Here is a 24,133-nt window from a genome sequence, read left to right on the forward strand (position 1 = left end):
GTAACATGTTAGTAAACCCGCTACAATAATGCTGTAACGTTAAAGTGTATAGTCAGTAAGTAGTTACACTGGTGGCCATAAATTAATAAAACCAAAAGCTTACCTTGACTTGAAAGAGTTCCAGTGTTGTTGGTGTCGCGCCCTGACCGTAGAGAGCCTTTTTATGTCTCTATTTGGTTTGGTCATGGTGTGATTTGGGGTGGGCATTCTATGTTTAGTTTTCTATTATTTGGTGTTTCTATGTTTTGGCCGGGTATGGTTCTCAATCAGGGACAGCTGTCTATCGTTGTCTCTGATTGGGAACCATACTTAAGAAGCCCTTTTTCCCCTCTTTTCTTTGTGGGAAGTTGACTTTGTTTAGGGCGCATAGCCTTTGAGCTTCACGGTTTGTTTTTGTAGTGTTATTTGTTTTGTTCAGCGTCATTTTGATTAATAAATGAAAATGTACGCTCACCACCCTGCACCTTGGTCCTCTCCTTTCAACAGCCGTGACAGTTGGAGAATCATAGTCAGCTAGCTAACATAGCATCCCTCTGTTGGAGTAGGCTAAACTAGCCAGATTCAATTGCTAGCTAAGTAAGTGGAACTGAAAATAAATCACAATCTCTCTCTTGCTTCTCCTTCATTTTTTAATAAATTAATTTGTTGAAAACTATTGTCTTTCTCTCACTGAGTCAACTACTCACCACATTGCAGTGCTAGCTAGCTGTAGCTTATGCTTTAAGTACTAGATTCATTCTCTGATCCTTTGATTGGGTGGACAACATGCCAGTTCATGCTGCAAGAGCTCTGATAGGTTAGAGGACGTCCCCTGGAAGTTGTCATAATTACTGTGTAAGTCTATGGAAGGGGGTGAGAACCATGAGCCTCCTAGGTTTTGTATTGAAGTCAATGTACCCAGAGGAGGACGGAAGCTAGCTGTCCTTCGGCTACACCATGGTGCTACCCTACAGAGTGTTGTTTAGGCTACTGTAGACCATTGCAAACAGTGTGTTTTAATCAATTATTTGGTGACGTGAATATATTTAGTATAGTTTGTCAATGCTTTACAATTTTTATGAAATTCACTGAGGATGGTCCTCCCCTTCCTCCTTTGAGGAGCCTCCACTGATAGGAATAACTTGGTGTTACGAATCCCTTTTGGCCCGACAGTCTAGGGGGGATGGTAGTGAGACCCGTAACATAACTCATGTAAATTATAATTGTGACAAAGTAAAAGTGTGAACGTAATAACCAGGACAACTGAAATTATACCGTCAAACTCAGGGTTTATTATAAACACACGGTAATGGGGGGGGGAGCAGGAAAAAGGGGCTGAGCTGGACCCAAGGAAAGAAACAATAAGTATTCAAAACACCCCTAAGCTAGACTAGCCTATTTCAACAACAGCTAACTAACCAAAATACAGTGGGTGGTCCGCCCAGTTCTAACTAGTGTGTGTTAACAAAGTTTACCTACGGGTAGTGTATGCCCATGGGCGACTTGTCTTGGTTTCCCCTTTTTCCCACCAGCAAACACCATAAACAAAAACAATACTCACAGGAGATGACAAAGTGATTTGGAGGTGCTCAAACCAAAAGAAGAGGTTAATTATTACACAAAGAGAGAGATCTACATACATGGCATTTACTAAGAGATTGTGCTACTGAAATCTATCAAGAGCAGAGATCTACCAACATGTCATTACAAAGATTGAGCTCTCCTGAAATCTATCAAAGAACAGCTATCTACCAACATGGGATTACAAAGATTGAGCTCTCCTGAAATCTACAAAGAACAGCTATCTACCAACATAGCATTACAAAGAGATTGAGCTCCTGAACAAACAAATGATGGGGTTTTTAAACCATGGGGAAGGAACTGTGATAGGGTAGGAAACAGGAGGAGGTGTGTCTTCTGATTGATGGGTTGATTGTTGACTGATTGGGGAGTGATGATTTTCACCTGTGAGGGGAGAAGGAGAGAAAAGAAACACACACAGGATACACACAGACACAGGATACACACAGACACAGGATACCTGTATCCGTAACACTCCCACCCTTAAAAGAGCAACCCTAGGGGGATTGCGACTACAGTATTTAAATGAACACTCACAACAAATCAACAACCTTGCAAAACATACTGAAATCATCTTCACACACGAGACAAAGCATCTGCCAACACATTATCTGAACCCTTTTTGTGGCGGATCTCCAAATTATAATTTTGTACAATCAGCGCCCAACGCATAAGGCGCTGGTTCTGGTTGTACATTCGGTGGAGAAAAACTAAGGGGTTATGGTCAGTATACACAATCACTGGTAGGGCACTGGAACCAATGTATACTTCAAAGTATTGCAGAGCCAACAACAAAGCAAGAGCTTCTTGTTCTATTGTCGCATAGTTTGTTTGACATTTATTAAATTTACGTGAAAAATAACAAACGGGATGATCTACTCCACTCTTGTCCTGCTGCAGTAGAACAGCACCAGCACCTCTGGCACTAGCATCTACCTCAAGCTTGAACGGTTGTTCAAAATCCGGAGCAGCAAGTACAGGGGTACTACATAATAGTGCTTTCGCTGATTCAAAAGCTCTCTTACAATCAGGGGACAACACAAATGGTCTTGCCGGACTGAGCAAATCAGTCAATGGAGCAACTACCGCAGAGAAATTTTTACAGAAGCTACGGTAGTAGCCAACCATCCCTAAAAAGCGGCGTAGCTCTCGTCTAGTGGTAGGTGCAGGGAATGCAGTTATAGCCAAGACCTTGGCATCAACAGGGCGCACCTGTCCATGGCCAACCTCTTTACCGAGATAGGTAACAGTAGCCTTCCCAAACTCACACTTTGCCAAGTTCAGGGTTAGAGAAGCAGTTGCCAACCGTTCACATACTACCCTTAGCGAGTCAACATGATCTGACCACTCAGACGAATAAATCACTAGGTCATCAAGGTATGCACTACAATTAGGAACGCCAGCTAGTACAGAGTTAACCAGTCGTTGGAAAGTGGCTGGTGCATTTCGCATCCCAAAAGCCATGACTGAGTACTGAAGGAAGTTGTCTGGGGTCACAAAGGCAGAAATCTCAGAAGCACGTGAAGTTAACGGAACCTGCCAGTAACCTTTTAAGAGGTCCAACTTGGTTACATACTTAGCAGCACCAATAGTGTCGATACAGTCGTCCAGTCTGGGTAACGGGAACGAATCTGGCATTGTGACAGAATTTACCTTTCGATAATCCGTACATAACCTGGACGTACCATCAGGTTTAGGAACCAGAATGCAAGGAGAACTCCAAGGGCTTGAACTTGGCTTAGCCAGGTCATTCTCCAACAAATATCTCACCTCATCCCTCATTATCTTCCTCTTGGAAGCGTTGATACGATATGGGTGTTGCTTGATAGGTGTAGCATTTCCAACATTAATGTCATGTTCCAACACATTTGTGCGAGTAGGAACGTCATTAAAGAGACATGGAAAACTGTGTAGTAGCCTCACAATATCATTAGCCTGTCCATCCGTTAAATGAACCAGACCTGACTGGATAGACAGCAGCATTTCTGAGTTGGGCAATCTAACACACTGCTGCTGAGTATTGCGCAACTCCAAGCCATCAACATCATCAATATGACAGTCCACTATCATTGCAGTAGTAGCAGAGGAGACAGCAGTACCTTCCTCTGTTTTTGAACTATCTAACTGTGTGATGGGTCGGGTGTGGTATGCTTTCAACATGTTAATGTGACACACACGAGATTGGCGTTTTCTATCAGGAGTTTGAAGCACATAGTCAGTTTCACTTATTTTCTTTTCAATTAAATAAGGACCAGAGAAACGAGCTGACAGTGAAGATCCTGGAACAGGTAATAACACCAGTACTTGGTCACCTGGCTGTAGTGGACGAGAAACAGCCTCTTTATCATAGTGTCTTTTCATGCTCCTCTGTGAGGAAGACAGAGCTTCCTTTGCAAGAGCACAAGCTTGGTGTAGGCGCTCACGAAAGCGACTAACATAGTCCAACACATTCTCATCTCTGGTACACAACTCTTGGGACAAGAACTGTTCTTTAAGGACTTTCATTGGTCCTCTTACTGTGTGACCAAACACTAGTTCAGCCGGGCTGAAACCTAGGGACTCCTGCACAGTTTCACGAGCAGCAAACAAAACTAGAGGAACTCCCTCATCCCAATCTTTCTCAGATTCCAAACAATATTTACGTAGCATAGACTTCAGTGTCTGATGCCATCTTTCAAGCGCACCCTGAGACTCTGGGTGATAGGCGCTTGATACACGGTGCGTAATTGATAAGGATTTCAACACCTGCTTGAAGAGCTTGGATAGGAAATTGGTACCTTGATCGCTTTGTACCACCTTAGGTAACCCGAATGTCGTGAAGAATTTTATTAAGGCTTTACTCACTATCGGAGCTGTAATCCTTCTCAGAGGAATAGCCTCGGGGTATCTTGTAGCCATACACATTATCGTTAACAAAAACTGGTTACCCGATTTTGTCTTCGGTAACGGTCCGACACAATCAACCACCACATGCTCAAATGGTTCACCTATGACAGGTATAGGACAAAGAGGAGCAGGAGGAATAACCTGATTTGGTTTTCCTGTTATCTGACAGGTGTGGCATGTCCGACAGAACTGAGCCACATCTTGTTTTAAACCTGGCCAAAAGAAATGTCGAAGGATCCGATCATACGTCTTTGTAATTCCTAAATGACCAGACCACTGGTGATCATGAGCAAGGGATAACACATTTTGTCGAAAGGCTGTAGGAATCACTATTTGGTAAACAGCATTCCAATCTCCACCCGCGTCAACATGGGATTTCCATTTACGCATGAGGAGATTACCATCAATGAAGTAAGCCACATTCTTCTTCTTCACCTCTTCCAATGAGACAACACTAGAAAAACATTTAGCAAGTTTGTTGTCAACCTTTTGGTTAGCAATCAGCTGCTCACGAGTAACTGGTAACTGTATTGCATCAGCAATAAGTTCAACGTCCTTTAATTCTTTCCTGGGCTGTTTGTCAGAGGTGATCAACTTCTCAGAGGTATCACACAATCCATCCTCTTGATCATCCTCTTTGAACAGAACAGTGTTCGACAAATCTATCACGTCACCCTCTTGTAGTGCCTGAGCACGAGTGACAGCACAAGCGGGGAACACATGTGGATAACTCTGTGCCAACTCATTCGAGAGAGAGTGGTCACTTTTATCCAATACTTCCAATACGGGTACTACCTTTCCTCCGGCAATATCGTTACCCATTATAAAGGTCACACCTTTCACTGGCAACTTAGGACGTACCCCCACTCTGAATATTCCACTGATTAACTCAGAGTGTACTTTCACAAAGTGCAACGGCACTGGGACAAAACCCATTTCAATACCCTGCACTAACACACTGGAACCACAGTATGTATCGTCAGATAAGGGCAACACATCAGACAATATAAATGACTGCGCCGCACCAGTATCTCTAAGGATTTTAACCGGACGCTGAGACGCTTCGTCATTCTCTAGGGACACAAACCCCTCGAAAATGAATGGTTCATAACTGCGGTCGGGGACTGGGTCTTTCAAACTACAGTTACCCTGAGGCACCTGTTTTGTTGCAGACCTCACAACCGTACGAATTAGAGCAACACCTGTTGGTGGCTTGGCACGAAGAGGCATCCCTTGTTTGCGTTTAAGCAGGAAGCAATCATTAATCATATGTCCCACTTTATGACAATAGAAACAGGAACGCTCATTCTTCTGGCGTGCTTGATATACTACTGCGGGCCGACTAGGGCTAAAGGTAGGAAACTCAGTGGATCTACTCTCAGTTTGAGCCGAAAACACACTCTTGTGCGTCAACACAAACTCGTCTGCCAACACAGACGCTTCTGCCAGGGAGGATACTTTCTGTTCGTTTAGGTAAACTACAATGCGTTCGGGTAAGCAATTTTTAAACTCTTCCAACAAGATTAACTCCCGGAGAGAGTTGAAATCAGTTACCTTACTAGCAGCATGCCATTTATCAAACAGATTTCCCTTGTCTCTAGCAAATTCCACATAAGTCTTACTAGAAGACTTTCTATGAGACCTAAATCTCTGTCGGTATGCCTCAGGCACAAGCTCATAGGCACGAAGAACAGTAGCTTTGACCACTTCATAATTCAAACTGTCCTCCAGAGGTAGCGCTGACAAAACCTCTTGGGCTTTACCAGTTAATTTACACTGAAGTAATAGGCACCATACCTCTTCAGGCCACTTCAATGCTACGGCTATACGCTCAAATACACAAAAATAGGAGTCAACCTCTGACTCTCTGAACAAAGGTACTAAGGCAATCTGCCTACTAATGTCAAACGTGTTTGAGGACACAGCTGGTGAGGACGACTCACTAACAGTGACAGTAGGAACGAAGGCTAGCCTCGCTGTCTCTGCCTCCAGTTCCATCTGGCGCATTTTAAACGTCATCTGCCGCTGTTCTCTTTCTGCCTCAATTTTACACATCATCTGCCGTTGTTCTCGTTCTTTTTCTGCCTCCATTTTACCCATCTCCAAATGCCGCTGTTCTCTTTCTGCCTCAATTTTACCCATCTCCAAATCTAAATGCCGCTGTTCTTTTTCTTTTTCTGCCTCAATTTTACACATCTCCAACTGGAGAGTCTCTCGCCTAATTTGGGCTCTCTCTTCCACCTCTAGTTGGAACTGTGCTAAACAGACATCCCTTCTGGCATCACCGTTTGACAGTGGGGAGAGTGGATCAAAATGGGACAATGTGGCTGGTGTTTTAGCCTCACCCTCATTATCAGATACCAATGGGCTTATAGGAGCAGTTACATCCCCTACAGGGTTAGTAGACTCAGGCAGCGGTAGCACAAGCACCTGCTCTTCCAACAATACATTTAAAACTAGCTGTTTAACCTCCGCCTTAACTACACTCTGCGGAATCGATATTGAGTAATGGTCAGCCAAGGTCACTAAATCAACTCTACGACATTTGTCAAAAACCTCCCACGAAGGGTTATCCAAAAAGGACTTCAAATCAAAAGTAGCCATCTTACACTACTTCACAAGAGCCAACGAAAATAGCAAACACTAATGCTACTTCAGCTATGACGCTCAACACTGAACTATACCACTACAACAATCTACATGAGCGGCATGGGTGTCAGTAAAGACAGATCCCGGATGAGGCTCCACTTATGTTACGAATCCCTTTTGGCCCGACAGTCTAGGGGGGATGGTAGTGAGACCCGTAACATAACTCATGTAAATTATAATTGTGACAAAGTAAAAGTGTGAACGTAATAACCAGGACAACTGAAATTATACCGTCAAACTCAGGGTTTATTATAAACACACGGTAATGGGGGGGGGAGCAGGAAAAAGGGGCTGAGCTGGACCCAAGGAAAGAAACAATAAGTATTCAAAACACCCCTAAGCTAGACTAGCCTATTTCAACAACAGCTAACTAACTAACCAAAATACAGTGGGTGGTCCGCCCAGTTCTAACTAGTGTGTGTTAACAAAGTTTACCTACGGGTAGTGTATGCCCATGGGCGACTTGTCTTGGTTTCCCCTTTTTCCCACCAGCAAACACCATAAACAAAAACAATACTCACAGGAGATGACAAAGTGATTTGGAGGTGCTCAAACCAAAAGAAGAGGTTAATTATTACACAAAGAGAGAGATCTACATACATGGCATTTACTAAGAGATTGTGCTACTGAAATCTATCAAGAGCAGAGATCTACCAACATGTCATTACAAAGATTGAGCTCTCCTGAAATCTATCAAAGAACAGCTATCTACCAACATGGGATTACAAAGATTGAGCTCTCCTGAAATCTACAAAGAACAGCTATCTACCAACATAGCATTACAAAGAGATTGAGCTCCTGAACAAACAAATGATGGGGTTTTTAAACCATGGGGAAGGAACTGTGATAGGGTAGGAAACAGGAGGAGGTGTGTCTTCTGATTGATGGGTTGATTGTTGACTGATTGGGGAGTGATGATTTTCACCTGTGAGGGGAGAAGGAGAGAAAAGAAACACACACAGGATACACACAGACACAGGATACACACAGACACAGGATACCTGTATCCGTAACACTTGGCAACAAATGCTACAGCAAGTGATTTTAAATTATCCTTTCAATTAAATAGAGGGTGTCTTTTGTTAAAACTGACACTTGAATGTGCTACGAGATTTGATTACACAAAACCTTCAAAGGTAATAGGGTGCCATAATACCTAGCTAGCTATTTACATGGGATGCTCTATCAACCGAATAAACCAATTTTAGATCCAATAAAGAAATAAGTACTTATTTCAAGTGTGTAAATAGAGCTTATCAATTAAAATTGATTTCTCACCTAGTTTGCTGCGCTATTTTTGGAGAAGGGTCTATCTGCGGACGGCAGACTTTGGGTGTGTCGTGTAATTGTTTTTTTGTGTAATGACGATCGAGTGAGTATGTCATTGTCACGACTTCCACTGAAGTTGTTTCCTCTCCTTGTTCGGCCGGTGTTCGGCGGTCGGCGTCACCGGTCTTCTAGCCATCGTCGATCCACTTTTCATTTTCCATTTGTTTTGTCTTGTTTTCCTACACACCTGGTTTCCATTTCCCTCATTAAGTGTTGTGTATTTAACCCCCTGTTCCCCCCATGTCCTTGTGTGGAATTGTTTGTTTGTAAGTGCTTGTGCACTATATTACTGGTGAGCGTCAGGTTTTGTACCCATGTAGGTTATTTTTTTTATTGCCGTTGGTTTTGAAATTAAACTGCTCCGGCTATTACCTATTTCTGCTCTCCTGCGTCTGACTTCACTGCCACCAGTTCCGCAACCCTTACAGTCATGTAGTGACGTAATGCAACCGGTAAGTCCTCTACTCAATAAATAATCCATTTACTTTGCTGTTTTATTTTTTTCACTGAATTCTGATTGTTTCTGCCATTATTTCCCTCTGACTCTCTATCTAGTATTTAGGACCCCATCATCCCCATGGCGATGTCAACCATTTCTCTTCTGCTCTCTGCTGCCTTTGGTCTGAATGGTGCAGCAGGCAAGACACATAGCAAACCAAGAATATAGACTTGATGATTACTTTCTTGATGATTACATTTTTTGGATATTTACTATTTACTAACTTTTTGTTAGGTCTTATTTCAAATCCTTTGCTGGAGAAAGCCACAACCCCTTGACTTGGTGTGTGCATTTCTCAAGTCTGCACCTGTTTTGAATTTGGCCAATCCATAATTGTTGCTGGAACTGTGCTGGAAAATACGATGTGAAAAGAAAATGTCAGAGCCAGTACAGCTCGGATCGGCAAATGCTATAGAACTAATGGAATTGTCCCATGAACATTGCAAAAGCATCTTTAATTTATTGTGTTTTCTTGTCTTTAACTGTACACTCCATAGTAGACTTTGTGTGTGGGTGCAGTTGATTGTGAACAATGTTGCTGTGACTGGTCCATTTGAATTCCTGTCTGTCTGTCCTTCCAGGAGCTAAGGGGGCAGAAAGCAGGAGCCAATGCCCCACAGGCTGGTTCCAATTTGGTTCACGCTGCATCATGTTTGTCGATAATACAAGGACATGGCTCCTAGCAGAGGTATCATGCTTATCCTCTACTATGAATTAAAGGGGAAGTTCAATTGAAATCAACTTACTTGGTTTGACGTTGCCTTATAAGTGGTTGGCCTTTTAACAGGCACTACATGCCTCATGTAAAATACTAAACCTCCCCTTATTGTTTAATTTACATTTTCTATTAGCTTGGAATATTGTGTGGAGTCCGGCTTCCGGGTATATCAGGCTTCCGGTAAATTGGAACCCACAGGACATGGTTTAAGACAGAGATAAACGAATATCTCTAAGTGCATGTTTCAAATAGCAGTGACTGACTCACTGGTGGGGGTCACAAGCAAAACAAAACAACTATAGACATGTTTCACTGGCAAACATTAATATCCGCTAACGTACCAGAGGCAATGTCTGCTCAAAGTCTATCATCTCCTCAAGGCTTTCTACAGTGAAACACAAAGGGATGCATTCAATCATAGCTCTCGTAGCAATATTTACACAGCATTTCTGTTTGATCGCTGCTCCTCTTTTAACACGAACACCTCTTACTGGAAGCATCTAGTGAAGGGAGTGTTCCTGGTAAAGACTTACCAAGAGGTGGGTTCTGTTTAAAGGTGTTTCCCTCATCATCCATATCCTCACTGAAATGGAAACATATGGAGGGAAAGACATGGGAAGCTCATTTTGTCCATTCTGCCACTACTAGGTATTCCCTGATAAATAACACACTCACCTAGAGGAATATGTTCCATATTAGTCTCCAGAAAGGGTTCCGTAAAAGGATAGGTATGAATAAACATGCCAGTTATGTAAAAGATTACTTTCAATAATGTCTGCAGGGCAATCTAGACTTATGTACACACACTTACCAATAGGGGGGGTTTGCTCCATGTTTCCCTCCAATAAAGGTTCTGAAACAAGAACTGTCACACAATAAAAGAGTGAAGGTAGGGCCTCCTGGATAACAGAAAACATCATCAATGGATCTGTCTGAAGTTAGAAAAGTGTCAATATTTTGTCAACTCTAGTGGAGTAAGCATGATACTGTGTGTCTTACTGTGTGTCTTACTGTGTGTCTTACTGTGTGTCTTGCCTGCTGCGCTACTCAGAGCAACGGCCGCACAGAGCAGAAGAGGTATGGTCAACATTGCCATGCTGCCGCTGATAACGATGGGCTTCTGAAAACAAGACATTAAAATACATTTCTGAGAAAGAACTCACTGAAAAGGAGATCAAAACAGCAACACAGAGTGTCGAAAGTGAGATGAGGACTTAGCCATTAGAGTCAACCACAAGTTAGTTCTGCAGGTTCTGTTCAGATGGAGAAAGGAGAGCACTTTGAGGCTGTTAGCTCACATGGCCATAAGGAAACGATCAGACTTTTCTTTTACTTGGTTTGTATATTTTTGGCATGTTTTTTTCCCTGCACCATAGATTAAAACGCGAGCCCTTGATTTGTTATTTTGGAATTGTTCCTCGCTGTCTGCCAGATCAGGATGGAATATCAATAAAGATGAAAAAAAACAAGCACTTTATCTTTTAGTCATCTCTTTAATCTTTGTAAAATTAGGTTGAATTGCAATATCCAATCAAGAGCTGCCTAAATCATGTTACACAGTGTCGCGTTTGGGAGTTCTAAAACAAATGAATTAGCTTTAGGGATTAGAGGTGGGTTGAATGGGAATGCATACACCGATACATCATGTGCGCAGTTTGTGTTGTTCGATTACAAGTCAGTTGGATGGAAATGTGTATGTGTGGGTGTTTTCAGGAATCCTGTCACCTGACTAAAGATACAGTGCTTGTTTTGATCTCTGTCAAGGGTTCACGTTTTATCTACAATCTCAAGGTACACCAATAAACCTAACCTATGGTGCAAAAACAAAAACATGCCAATGCATACGGTGCATTCAGAATGTATTCAAACCCCTTGACTTTCTCCACACTTTGTTACGTTACAGCCTTACTCTAAAATTGATTAAATTGTTCGTTTTCCTCATCAATCTACACACAATACCTTTAAAAAAAAAATGTAAATGTATTTTTTGCAAATGTATAAAACAATTAAATATCACAATAACATAAGTATTCAGACCCTGAGGTAGAAAAGTACAAGCTTATGTTTAAACACTGTTTATGTATGTGTGTATGTGTGTGTATGTGTATGTATGTGTATATATATGTATATATAAATGTGCATGTGTGTGTATGTATATATATATATATATATATATATATATATATATATATATATATATATATATATATATATATATATATATATATATGTATATATGTATGTATATATTTTTATTTATTTTTTATTAAAAAAAACTGTTTAATGGGGGGAACGTTTAATTTAACAAATCCTTGTTCCGATCTCCTGACCCACAGTATGTAAAGGTACGGCTGACTATGTCGGTTGCGGATGGTTTATGTTTTGACCGGCAGTGTTTAGCAATATAATCTTTAGGCTATATCTTGCTTATCTCTGGGATTGACCCAGGATGACGCTTAAATGCGCAATATGTTTAAGTTGCAACTTATTCTGTTTAGGTTTATTAGATGTTAACTGAACACTTAACTCGCGGGAGCCTCCTCAGTTCATATGTTAGTAGAAGTTCTAGGATAGTGAGAGGTGAACGTATAGTTGGGATTTAATTTTTGTTTTACCTCTTGTTCGAGGTCGCGCCATGCTTTTTTGGCATCGGCCAGACAATGTGTTTATTATTTTTATTTTTCCTTTTTTTTCTCTCCTGTTTGTGCATGCCTGTTAAATGTGGGTTGATGGGGGGGGGGTAAGTGTTGGGGAAATTAGGGGAACAGGGTGGGAAGTAAAGGTGCTTGCAGGGGGGGAGGGGTGGGTTGGATACTGCTCGGGTGTAGGTGCTACATATGCTGATCGTGATGGTTTGGTGCACTTTCTTACCTTTTTATCAAGTTACATGGTATGCAGGCCACCATAGGAACTACAAACGAGAGGAGGGCGGGGCTTACATTCACTTCCTGGAATGTCAAGGGTTTAAACGAACCAATTAAGAGGGGCAAGGTCCTAGCCCACTTGAAAGCACTCTCGTCTGATATTATATTTTTGAAAGAAACCCATCTGAAGAATAACTCTCATAGCAGACTTAAGTGTAGGTGGGTGGGGCAAGTGTATCACTCTAACTTCTCTGCCAAAACGAGAGGCACAGCGATTCTGGTACGGAAAGGAATTCCCTTTCTACATAAAACCACTATTGCGGATAAAGAGGGTCGGTATGTGATAGCAATAGGAGAAATCCACTCTACCTCAGTAACTCTACTAAATATCTATGGGCCAAACATTGATAACCCCTCTTTTTTCAAAAGAGTCCTTGTCCTGATTCCAGATATCTCCCATACTAACCTGGTCATTGGAGGGGACCTTAACTGTGTGCTAGACCAATATTTGGATAGATCCTCTACCCGGCGAACCCCTTCCTCCTATTCAAGCGAATTCTTGAATACCTACATAAAAAATTCAAACTTATTTGATATATGGAGGATCGCTAACCCTACGGGTAGGGAATACTCCTTTTACTCTCATGTTCACAAGGTTTACACTCGAATTGACTACTTTTTGTTGAATGCTAGACTACTCCCCTATACCTGTAATGTGAGGTATCATGATATTATAATCTCGGACCACAGTCCACTCACCTTCTCCCTGAGATTGGGTGACATTGTACCAAACGAGAGGGTCTGGAGGTTGAATCCTCATCTCCTCACAGAACCAACATTCTGTGAATATCTTAAAGACCAAATTACATTTTTCTTTGATACCAACGACAACACAGAGACCTCCCCAGCATTATTGTGGGAAACACTGAAGGCTTATCTGAGAGGCTGTATCATCTCCTTTCAGGCTGCCAGGAGTAGGCAAAACAGAGGAAAACTGGAAGAACTGGAGGGACAAATTCACTTACTGGATAGGGAGAATGCTAGCCACCCATCTATGGAGAAACATAAAAAAATTACCTCTTTAAAGATTCTCTCAGCTAAAATTGCTAAATCTTTTCTCTATGCCAAGCAAAAATATTTTGAGTTTGGTGACAAACCACACAAATTACTCGCCAGACAACTTTGAAAAAATGTGAGTGACCGAATGATTCACAGGGTTAAATCTGCATCTGGGGAATTACTCTCTTCCCCCAAAGACATCAATGACAGATTCCGGCAGTTTTATGAGACTCTATATACATCTAAAGCGGATCCTAGCCCCTTAATTATGCAAAAAAATGTGGAGGACTGTAATCTTCCTGCCCTGAACCAGGAATATTCTAACTTCCTGAATAAGGAAATATCTCTTGATGAAATTCGAGAAACAATTAAATCTCTAAAGAGTGGCAAGACCCCGGGCCCAGATGGATACCCTGGTGAATTCTATAAAACATTCAGCAACATGCTCTCTCCCTACCTGCACAAAATGTTGGTTCAGGCCAATGAGGATGGAGCTCTCCCTTCTACTTTGGACGAAGCGTTCATTACAGTTATACATAAGAAGGGTAAAGATCCAGAAGAGGTAGGGTCATACAGACCAATATCTCTCCTTAATACAGACCAAAAGATTTTAGCAAAAACTCTGGCTAACAGGCTTAGCACTTTAATTGGCAAATTGGTCCATTCGGATCAGACCGGCTTTATCCCTAACAGAAACTCATTCTTCAATCTCAGGCGCCTCTTCAATATTATGTACTCTCAGAGGTTACCCAACGTGGACCTTGCCGTCATATCTCTTGACGCCGAAAAGGCCTTTGACCAAGTTGAGTGGCCCTATCTATTCAAGGTCCTACAGAAATGTAATATTGGAGATGGGTTCACAAATTGGATCCAGCTTTTATATAGGAACCCCTGTGCCAGAATACTCACTAACCAATCATTGTCGCCCCGATTTAACCTTAACAGGGGGACAAGGCAGGGTTGTGCGCTGTCGCCTATGCTCTTCGCCCTAATTATCGAACCACTCGCTCAGACGATTAGATCTCATGCAGCAATACACGGCTATAATACTAAAGATACTCTAAATAAGATCTCCCTCTACGCAGATGACATCCTCCTCTATGTAACAGAACCCCAGGCTAGTATCCCAGCTATTCTTGATGTGATCAATTTGTTTGGTACCTTCTCGGGATACAGAATAAATTGGAACAAGAGTGAATTAATGCCCATACAGTCGCAAAACACCTCCTGGCTAGAACATCTCCCATTTAAGTTATCTTCCGAAAAATGTACCTACCTAGGAATTGTAGTTACCAAACAATACTCCTTACTATTTAAAGAGAATTTCCCCTCTCTGATACAAAAACTCAAAGCAAACATACTATTTTGGAGAACTCTCCCAATTTCTCTGCTCTTCCTCCCACAACTGCTCTACCTATATCAGAACATCCCAGTATTCATACCTAAATCCTTTCATAAACAACTGGACTCAATTATCAAACCTTTCATCTGGGATTATAAAACACACAGGATAGGTAAAAAACACCTCTGTAAATCCAAGATGGAAGGAGGATTGTCTCTCCCAAATTGTATATTTTATTACTGGGCCGCTAACCTCCGCGTTGTTACGTTTCTGCTGGATGACGCACTTCCGGCATCCAGCTGGCTTAGTATGGAGCGTGAGGAGTGTCACCCCTTCTCTATTGGCGCTGTGATTTTGTCGCCTGTCAATCTGGAGATGTCACTTTATTGTAACAATCCTATTATACATAGCACAGTCCGAATCTGGAAGCAAATTAAAGTCCACTTTGAGCTTAGACCAATGTCATTCATGCTCCCTGTCGCCAGGAATCCCTCCTTTGCCCCTTCTAACCTTGATAACACCTTTGAGCGATGGGGAGAGTTGGGGATATGTACCATAGGGGATTTATACATAGAAGGGACCTTTGCTTCCTTTGAGTTGCTGAGGGAAACTTATAATCTTCCCAGAAGTAATTTTTTCAGATACCTACAAATTAGAGACTACGTTAGAAAACACCTCCCAACATTTGGGAATGCTAAACCTTTCATGTTTGACGGATGCATAAAAATATGCCCCACCTCAGATAAACTGATATCGCGTCTATATGATGCTTTACAATCTGTTAGCACACCTTCTACAGATGCCATCAAGGCAAAATGGGAGGAAGAACTAGGGACTGTCATCTCGGTGGCAGACTGGGAAGAGAGCTTGGAGTATATCCACACATGCTCCATTAATTCCAGACATCGTCTCATACAATTCAAGATATTACACAGATTACACTATTCCAAAACTAAACTGCATAGGATATTTCCTGATACAGTGCCTTGCGAAAGTATTCGGCCCCCTTGAACTTTGCGACCTTTTGCCACATTTCAGGCTTCAAACATAAAGATATAAAACTGTATTTTTTTGTGAAGAATCAACAACAAGTGGGACACAATCATGAAGTGGAACGACATTTATTGGATATTTCAAACTTTTTTAACAAATCAAAAACTGAAAAATTGGGCGTGCAAGATTATTCAGCCCCCTTAAGTTAATACTTTGTAGCGCCACCTTTTGCTGCGATTACAGCTGTAAGTCGCTTGGGGTATGTCTCTATCAGTTTTGCACATCGAGAGACTGAAATTTTTTCCCATTCCTCCTTGCAAAACAGCTCGAGCTCAGTGAGGTTGGATGGAGAGCATTTGTGAACAGCAGTTTTCAGTTCTTTCCACAGATTCTCGATTGGATTCAGGTCTGGACTTTGACTTGGCCATTCTAACACCTGGATATGTTTATTTTTGAACCATTCCATTGTAGATTTTGCTTTATGTTTTGGATCATTGTCTTGTTGGAAGACAAATCTCCGTCCCAGTCTCAGGTCTTTTGCAGACTCCATCAGGTTTTCTTCCAGAATGGTCCTGTATTTGGCTCCATCCATCTTCCCATCAATTTTAACCATCTTCCCTGTCCCTGCTGAAGAAAAGCAGGCCCAAACCATGATGCTGCCACCACCATGTTTGACAGTGGGGATGGTGTGTTCATGGTGATGAGCTGTGTTGCTTTTACGCCAAACATAACGTTTTGCATTGTTGCCAAAAAGTTCAATTTTGGTTTCATCTGACCAGAGCACCTTCTTCCACATGTTTGGTGTGTCTACCAGGTGGCTTGTGGCAAACTTTAAACAACACTTTTTATGGATATCTTTAAGAAATGGCTTTCTTCTTGCCACTCTTCCATAAAGGCCAGATTTGTGCAATATACGACTGATTGTTGTCCTATGGACAGAGTCTCCCACCTCAGCTGTAGATCTCTGCAGTTCATCCAGAGTGATCATGGGCCTCTTGGCTGCATCTCTGATCAGTCTTCTCCTTGTATGAGCTGAAAGTTTAGAGGGACGGCCAGGTCTTGGTAGATTTGCAGTGGTCTGATACTCCTTCCATTTTAATATTATCGCTTGCACAGTGCTCCTTGGGATGTTTAAAGCTTGGGAAATCTTTTTGTATCCAAATCCGGCTTTAAACTTCTTCACAACAGTATCTCGGACCTGCCTGGTGTGTTCCTTGTTCTTCATGATGCTCTCTGCGCTTTTAACGGACCTCTGAGACTATCACAGTGCAGGTGCATTTATACGGAGACTTGATTACACACAGGTGGATTGTATTTATCATCATTAGTCATTTAGGTCAACATTGGATCATTCAGAGATCCTCACTGAACTTCTGGAGAGAGTTTGCTGCACTGAAAGTAAAGGGGCTGAATAATTTTGCACGCCCAATTTGTCAGTTTTTGATTTGTTAAAAAAGTTTGAAATATCCAATAAATGCCGTTCCACTTCATGATTGTGTCCCACTTTTTGTTGATTCTTCACAAAAAAATACAGTTTTATATCTTTATGTTTGAAGCCTGAAATGTGGCAAAAGGTCGCAAAGTTCAAGGGGGCCGAATACTTTCGCAAGGCACTGTACATCCCCTACATGTGATAAATGTCAGGCTGCGCAGGGTACACTACTCCACTGCTTTGCCCTATGCTCTAGCTTGCATGGTTATTGGTGTGGAATTTTTGGGATCCTCTCTGAAGTTTTGGAGACTTCAATAGATCCAGACCCGCTTCTGATAATCCTGGGAGTATCTGAGTCCCTAAACGGATTAACCAACCCCCAAAAACAACTAATCTCGTACTTTCTCATCTCGGCAAAAAAACGAATCTTGTTGTTTTGGAAAGGGAGGGAAGCGCCCTCTACCAAATTATGGCTCAGTGAATTGGCAAACACTGTACACTTAGAAAGAATTTGATATATTCTGAATAATAAATTATCAACATTTGATCAAATCTGGCAGCCTTTCCTCTCCTACTTGGAAGAGTCGGCGCTGTGAATTTGTACTTATTAACGCACTCTCAATTGTAATACCTTAATCTACCTTTGGGCAGCATGTGCTGGTTCTGCCACCCGAGCAGTTGGGGGGGGGGGGGGGGGGGGGGAGACATCTTCCCTCTTTCTTTCTACGTGTCCTTGTTTTGTATGTCGTGTTTTGTATTATTTGGTTTGCAAATAATGTATACCTATCTTGTATACCTATACACCATTCTTGTGTGTGTTTAATAAAAAATATTTGAAACGAAACACTGTTTATGCATCGAATAGCTTTGATTAGTACTCTCTCATCTGTGTCTGTGGGACTGAGTTGGACCTCTGGAGCTTAACACTGGCAGTTGATTTATGATGGCTTTAGTGATAAAACCGACAGCCTGCATTCCATTGAATGATTCCTGTCTGAAATGCTGGCCTGTCTGCCAGGGCCAAGTGAACCTTCCCTCCAGTTTCTTTCCCACATGCAGATGAACACTGGACTTCAGAAATTGTGAGGAAGACCCAGTGTTCCATGTTGCATTAGTATCTGTGTGTTAAGGAGTGCGAAACTGAGAAGATAACCCTGTATCAACAAACAGAAAATGACCTACAGACAGAAACCTGGTGCAATGTAAATCTTGCTGTCAGTTGCTTGATAGCCCAATGTACCTTTGTGTAATTCTACACATCTGTTGTTTGTCATGAACATTCAGAAGGATATACTTTGCTATAAAGAGCTGCAACCCAAATCTGCTCGTGGGTTCTCAGCAACCAGCTCCATTATTGCAATAATTAATAATGAAGTTTGAAATCTAAAAGTCTCTCTCCTTTGGTTAGAAATATTCCACGACAACTCTTTAGTCAGTACTTTGTTGAAGCACTTGGCCGCGATATCAGCCTCGAGTCGTCTTGGGTATGACGCTACAAGCTTAGCACACTTGTATTTGGGGAGTTTCTCCCATTCCTCTCTGCAGATCCTCTCAAGCTCTGTCAGGTCTCTGTACTTTGCTCTGTTAATCTTTCGCTCAATCCTGACTAGTCTCCCAGTCCCTTCCACTGAAAACATCCCCACAGCATGATGCTGCCACTACCATGCTTCACCGTAGGGACGTTGCCAGGTTTCCTCCAATATTGGTTTCATCAGACCAGACAATCTTGTTTCTCATGGTCTGGGAGTCCATTAGGTGCCTTTTGGCAAACTCAAAGCGGGCTGTGATGTGCATTTTACTGAGGAGTGGCTTCCATCTGGCCACTGTACCATAAAGGCCTGATTGGTGGAGTTCTGCAGAGATGGTTGTCCTTCTGGAAGTTTCTCCCATCTCCACAGACAAATTCTGGAGCTCTGTCAGAGTGGTCATCGGGTTATTGGTCACCTCCCTGACCAAGGCCCTTCTCCCCCCGATTGCTCAGTTTGGCCAGCTCTAGGAAGAGTCTTGGTGGTTTCAAAGTTCTCCCATAAAAGAATGATGGAGGCCACTGTGTTCTTGGGGACCTTCAATGCTGCAGACATTTTTTGGTACCCTTCCCCAGATCTGTGCCTCAACACAACCCTGTCTCAGAGTTCTACAGACAAGTCCTCTTACCTTTTTGCTCTGACATGCACTGCCAACTGTGGGACCTTATATGGACAGGTTTGTGCCTTTCCAAATCATGTCCAATCAATTGAATTTACCACAGGTGGACTCCAATCAAGTTGTAGAAACATCTCAAGGATGATCAATGGAAACAGGATACACCTCAGCTCAATTTTGAGTCTCATATAAGGTATTTCTGTTTTTTATTTTGAATAAATTAGCAAAGAAAAATTAAAAATGTTTTCACTTTGTAATTATGGAGTATTGTGTGTCGATTGATGAGGATTTTTATTTTATTTATTACCCATTTTAGAATAAGTCTGTAACGTAACAAAATGTGGGAAAAGTCAAGGGGTCTGAATACTTTCCGAAAGCACTGTATATTTATACTCCGTACACCGACATTGCTCATCCTAATATTGATATATTTCTTGATTCCATTATTTTACTTTTAGATTTGTGTGTATTGTTGTGAATTGTTTGATACTACTGGACTGTTGGAGCTAGGAACACAAGCATTTCGCTACACCCGCAATACCAACTGCTAAATATGTCTATGCGGCCAATAAAATGTGATTTGATTTTGATTTGAAAAATACATATTAATATTATTAAATACAACATATTAGTGATGATCCCATGTTTCATGAGCTGAAATAAAATATCCCAGAAATGTTCCATACGCACAAAAACCTAATTTCTCTCAAATTTTGTGCACAAATTTGTTTACTTCCCTGTTAGTGAGCATTTCTCCTTTGCCAAGATAATCCATCCACCTGACAGGTGTGGCATATCAAGAAGCTGGTTAAACAGCATGATCATTACACAGGTGCACCTTGTGCTGTGGACAATAAAAAGCCACTCTAAAATGTGCAGTTTTGTCACACAACACAATGCCACAGATGTCTGGGTTTTTCTGCATGTTTTTTTTTTTTTTGCCTGTGCGGGAGAGCAGGGCAACTTTTTAATCAGTCCGCTGTACTTGCTCAATAAATGCTGCATGTGTATTTTCTTCCTATTATTGAATCTCTGCCCCAATAAACAACTGATCCCAATATAGTAGGCAATCACATTTAACAACTCTCACAAACATGATCCTTTGTACCGTGTTCAACTGATATGGAGTTACAGGAAATGTGTTTCCTTGTGGCCATATGAGCAAACAGTATAAAAGTGCTCCCTGTTGCTTGACAGATAACCTGGTATTCACTTTGACACTTTCTGACAGGAAACATTAGTGTAACAGATTAGTCCACCTATTCTACTCCATTAAACTTTGAGGGAATCATCAGTTCATCACTAAGTGTTGTTTTTAACAACAAAGGGATCTCGTCACCATGGCAATGTTTACAATTTCCCTGCTTCTCTGTGCTGCGTTTGCTCTGAGCGGTGCAATAGGTAAGACACACAGTAAACCAAGAAAATACATGTCATCCTCATACGGAAATGATAGAGCTCACATGATTTACTTGAAAATGGAATCTCTTTTCTTCAGAGGTTACAACTGTCACGGAAAACCACATGGAACAGAGCTCACCTGCTGGTAAGTGCTTGATGATGTTACGCCGTCTTCAATGAATGAGCAACTTGTAATAGCTTTTGAAAGTGTGGAACTACAACACTGATCGTTGAAACCTGGTGCAAGAAGAAATCCGATTTCCTTCCTCTACATAAGCCAGTTGATCAACACAGTGCTTTCAGTTTTGTAAATTGGTAATGTTAGGCTTCAATGAGTTTGTTCTGATCATATCTTGTCTCATTCAGAGGTGGTGATGGCGGAGAGGTGGAGCAGGGACTCTTGCCCACCTGGCTGGCTCAAGTACGGGGCACGGTGTTTCATGTTTGTGCGTTCCGGCAAGACGTGGATGAATGCTGAGGTGCATTTTAACCTGTTGCATCCTTTACATTTTTTGGCTTTAGATATATTAGACTGATAATATAGGTACACACCAGGTATCACCGATCACAGTGCTGCAGTTCCACACTGGATTATACATTGAAAAGCGTCCATGTGGCAAGAACACAAGTATGTTTTTTAAAAACTTCCATTATAGAATCTAAGTGATATTATATTCTGTCCTCCGTTCCTGTCCTCTCTCTCTCTAGCGGTACTGTGTGCACTTCGGAGCAAACCTTGCATCCATCCACAGCTCTGAAGAGTATCATTTCGTGCAAGAGTTGATCATACTACAGACAGAAGACTTTACCCCTGCCTGGATTGGAGGATTTGACGCTGTTCAGGTAGAGTGATCCTCAACGAAGTCAGATCTAAGTTTGGGAAATCTTAAAAACAGTATTCTACTGTAGGCCTACATTAGAGCATGTTTACCTATGTATTATCTACTGGCAACAATTTGATTGTTTAGTATTATATGGTTATGTTTCTTTGACACTGAGACCACTTCTTCCCCACAGAACCGAGTGTGGCTCTGGAGTGACGGCTCCAGATTTGACTACAGGAACTGGCTCACAGGAGAACCCAATAATGTCGGTGGCAGAGAGCCATGCATGATGATGAACGATGGAGGTACAGTAATCAAACTCTTATCCCAATATCCTTAAATGACATCGAGCTTCATTTATAGAGTGTGTTTAGAAAAACTTGTCTGACAAGGAAATGTAAAACCAGACTTAAATCAGTCAATGTCTGTTTTGAGTCCGTTTCCGTGCAGCAGCAGTACAAACTTTAGGACGTTTTCTGCCAGTCTAGCTCATGCACTCGCAATCAAGTGGAGAGCTAATTGGCGTTCCTTGTTTCCTCTTTAGGTGAAAAACGCTGGAATGATATTCAATGTGGATCTATATTTCCATCTGTGTGCTCCAAAAGGTTGTGTTAAATCTGCCATCATAACATCAACTGAACCACTTTTTTGTCATCCCTTTTGTCATTAAAACTGTACAGTATTGTTGAAGAATGTAAATATATGGTAGGCCTATAGTTTTTGTGAATCATAGTCTATCATGAGATTTAACTGAAGGGTGATTTTCTATCATGTAAATAGGCTGTCGTCAAATTTTTCAATGATGCTGATCATGTAAAATGTCATAGTGAAGTTTTGCTACTAATAAATAATATCCCTAATATTTTGTGTAGATGTTGTCAGTGCATTGCATCACCGATGATTTACCGTTCCTAGGCTTAGCTTGATGTGCAACAATAAACACAGCATTTACACACTTAAAGATAAATTATACAGAAATCACTCTGCCTTAATATCAGTTTGTGACAAAACAAGCAGGTACAGTGTAGTGCAGTGGTCACCAACCTTATCTGAGTCAAGATCCCTTTCTGTGTCAAAATGCAAGCTGAGATCTACCGCTCAGATGACTTAAAAAACATAAGCCTATGCAACATTAACATATTAAAAACAGTTCTGTAACAATGAGGTTTGTGCAGCCCAATACATTATCACTGCATATTGGCTATGCTTGAATTGCCCTGCCAATCTTGTTCTTCTCAGACCACATTTTAGGTATATGATCACACTGGTAATAGATCATTCGTTGTATTCCTTGTGAGGCACAGCTAAGTGAGCATAATAATTTTCTTTTTTTACTGTACTGATGGCCTGCATCTGATGATCAGTGAGGGCAGGGAGGGAGGCTACCTCTCACCAACTCATCATCCCTCCTCTCTACACTAAGAAAAGGGGACAGTCTTCCAGCTGATGGAGAAACTTAAGTCGCTCTGCATTATTTCTGCCTCATGCACCAATTCATGTTACTCCTATGTAGGGCTGTTGCGGTGACTGTATTACCGCCACACCCGCTGTCACAAGTCATGAAGGCAGTCAAATTCCACATGACCGTTTAGTCAAGGTAATTAGGCTTCTTCAAGCTCTGATGCTGCTGCTGGTCATTAGTTGCCTACCAAACTTGCTAACTGCCTGGTACTCAGCACTCTATTGTCCCTCTAATCCCTGACATCAATGCAAATGTATTTGAAAAAAATCTAATCAAACACTTCATGAGAGCCCATGAGCTCAGGTTGCACAATATTTCTATAGGCTATGCAATTGTGCGAGAAAACAGAGTGATGGCCTCTACTAAAAGGAGGAGGAACCCATCAGCTTTCTATAGGCTAGGCCTACTATATTTATTTCTGAACTTTTTTAATATTAAGCATATTGCTTACATTTACAACAGGAGTGTAGCCTACCTTGCTGGCATGAAAATGAACCACTGGAAAAGCGTCCTCCATTCGCTACTTAAGTGCATACATTACATGTATTTTTCCCCCTGCCCCTGTTTCGATACAGGTAAATGATAATGGTCCATTCTAAATTTAAAACAAATTTCACACATATATTATTTAGTATATGTAAAGACAAGATGAAATTAAGAATAGTCTGATGGATGACAATATTAGCCTATCACTTGTGAATGATGCCCAGCATAAGAAACAATGCCTTTTTTTTTTTGCAATTTAAAAATAAATCATAGTCACACACTAAATGTAGCCTAGCCCATACGTCTATATGTTTTGCTAAGGTTTGTATCACAACTAAAGTGGCCAAATAACATGTTAAAATTAAGCACATTAATCTGCTTTACAACGGGTGTAGAGCCTAACTGGTATACATAAGCAGCACATGAGTTTCAAGTTTGGGGAAGATCATTTTCACCATAAAAATGCACCTTTATAATAAAAGCATTA

General features: G+C 41.4%; 1 protein-coding gene and 1 long non-coding RNA gene across 2 annotated transcripts; one reads left to right on the top strand and one right to left on the bottom strand.

Moving 5' to 3' along the window:
• The first annotated feature begins 9,001 nt into the window (after positions 1-9,001).
• LOC139392215 (ladderlectin-like) lies at positions 9,002-22,512 on the top strand. The gene is made up of 5 exons (XM_071140024.1): positions 9,002-9,062; positions 9,505-9,611; positions 21,583-21,717; positions 21,892-22,003; positions 22,243-22,512. Exons 1-5 carry the CDS (start codon positions 9,002-9,004, stop codon positions 22,311-22,313), a joined length of 486 nt encoding a protein of 161 aa, XP_070996125.1. The 3' UTR covers positions 22,314-22,512.
• LOC139392216 (uncharacterized) lies at positions 9,183-10,188 on the bottom strand. Its single transcript, XR_011629653.1, has 3 exons — positions 10,175-10,188; positions 9,983-10,026; positions 9,183-9,273 (listed from the first exon to the last, which is right to left on the bottom strand). It is a non-coding gene; the product is annotated as an uncharacterized lncRNA (long non-coding RNA).
• Positions 22,513-24,133: the final 1,621 nt, after the last annotated feature.

Source organism: Oncorhynchus clarkii, chromosome 32 (genome assembly GCF_045791955.1).
Source record: "Oncorhynchus clarkii lewisi isolate Uvic-CL-2024 chromosome 32, UVic_Ocla_1.0, whole genome shotgun sequence".
Taxonomy (NCBI): Eukaryota; Metazoa; Chordata; class Actinopteri; order Salmoniformes; family Salmonidae; genus Oncorhynchus; species Oncorhynchus clarkii.

Bases quoted from the DNA above. Each gene is read 5' to 3' on its own strand.
- LOC139392215 (XM_071140024.1), top strand. From the start codon at position 9,002: ATGGCGATGTCAACCATTTCTCTTCTGCTCTCTGCTGCCTTTGGTCTG. The intron at 9,063-9,504 runs GCAAGACACATA...CTGTCCTTCCAG, and splicing joins TGGTCTGAATGGTGCAGCAG to GAGCTAAGGGGGCAGAAAGC. The intron at 22,004-22,242 runs GTACAGTAATCA...TTTCCTCTTTAG, and splicing joins CATGATGATGAACGATGGAG to GTGAAAAACGCTGGAATGAT.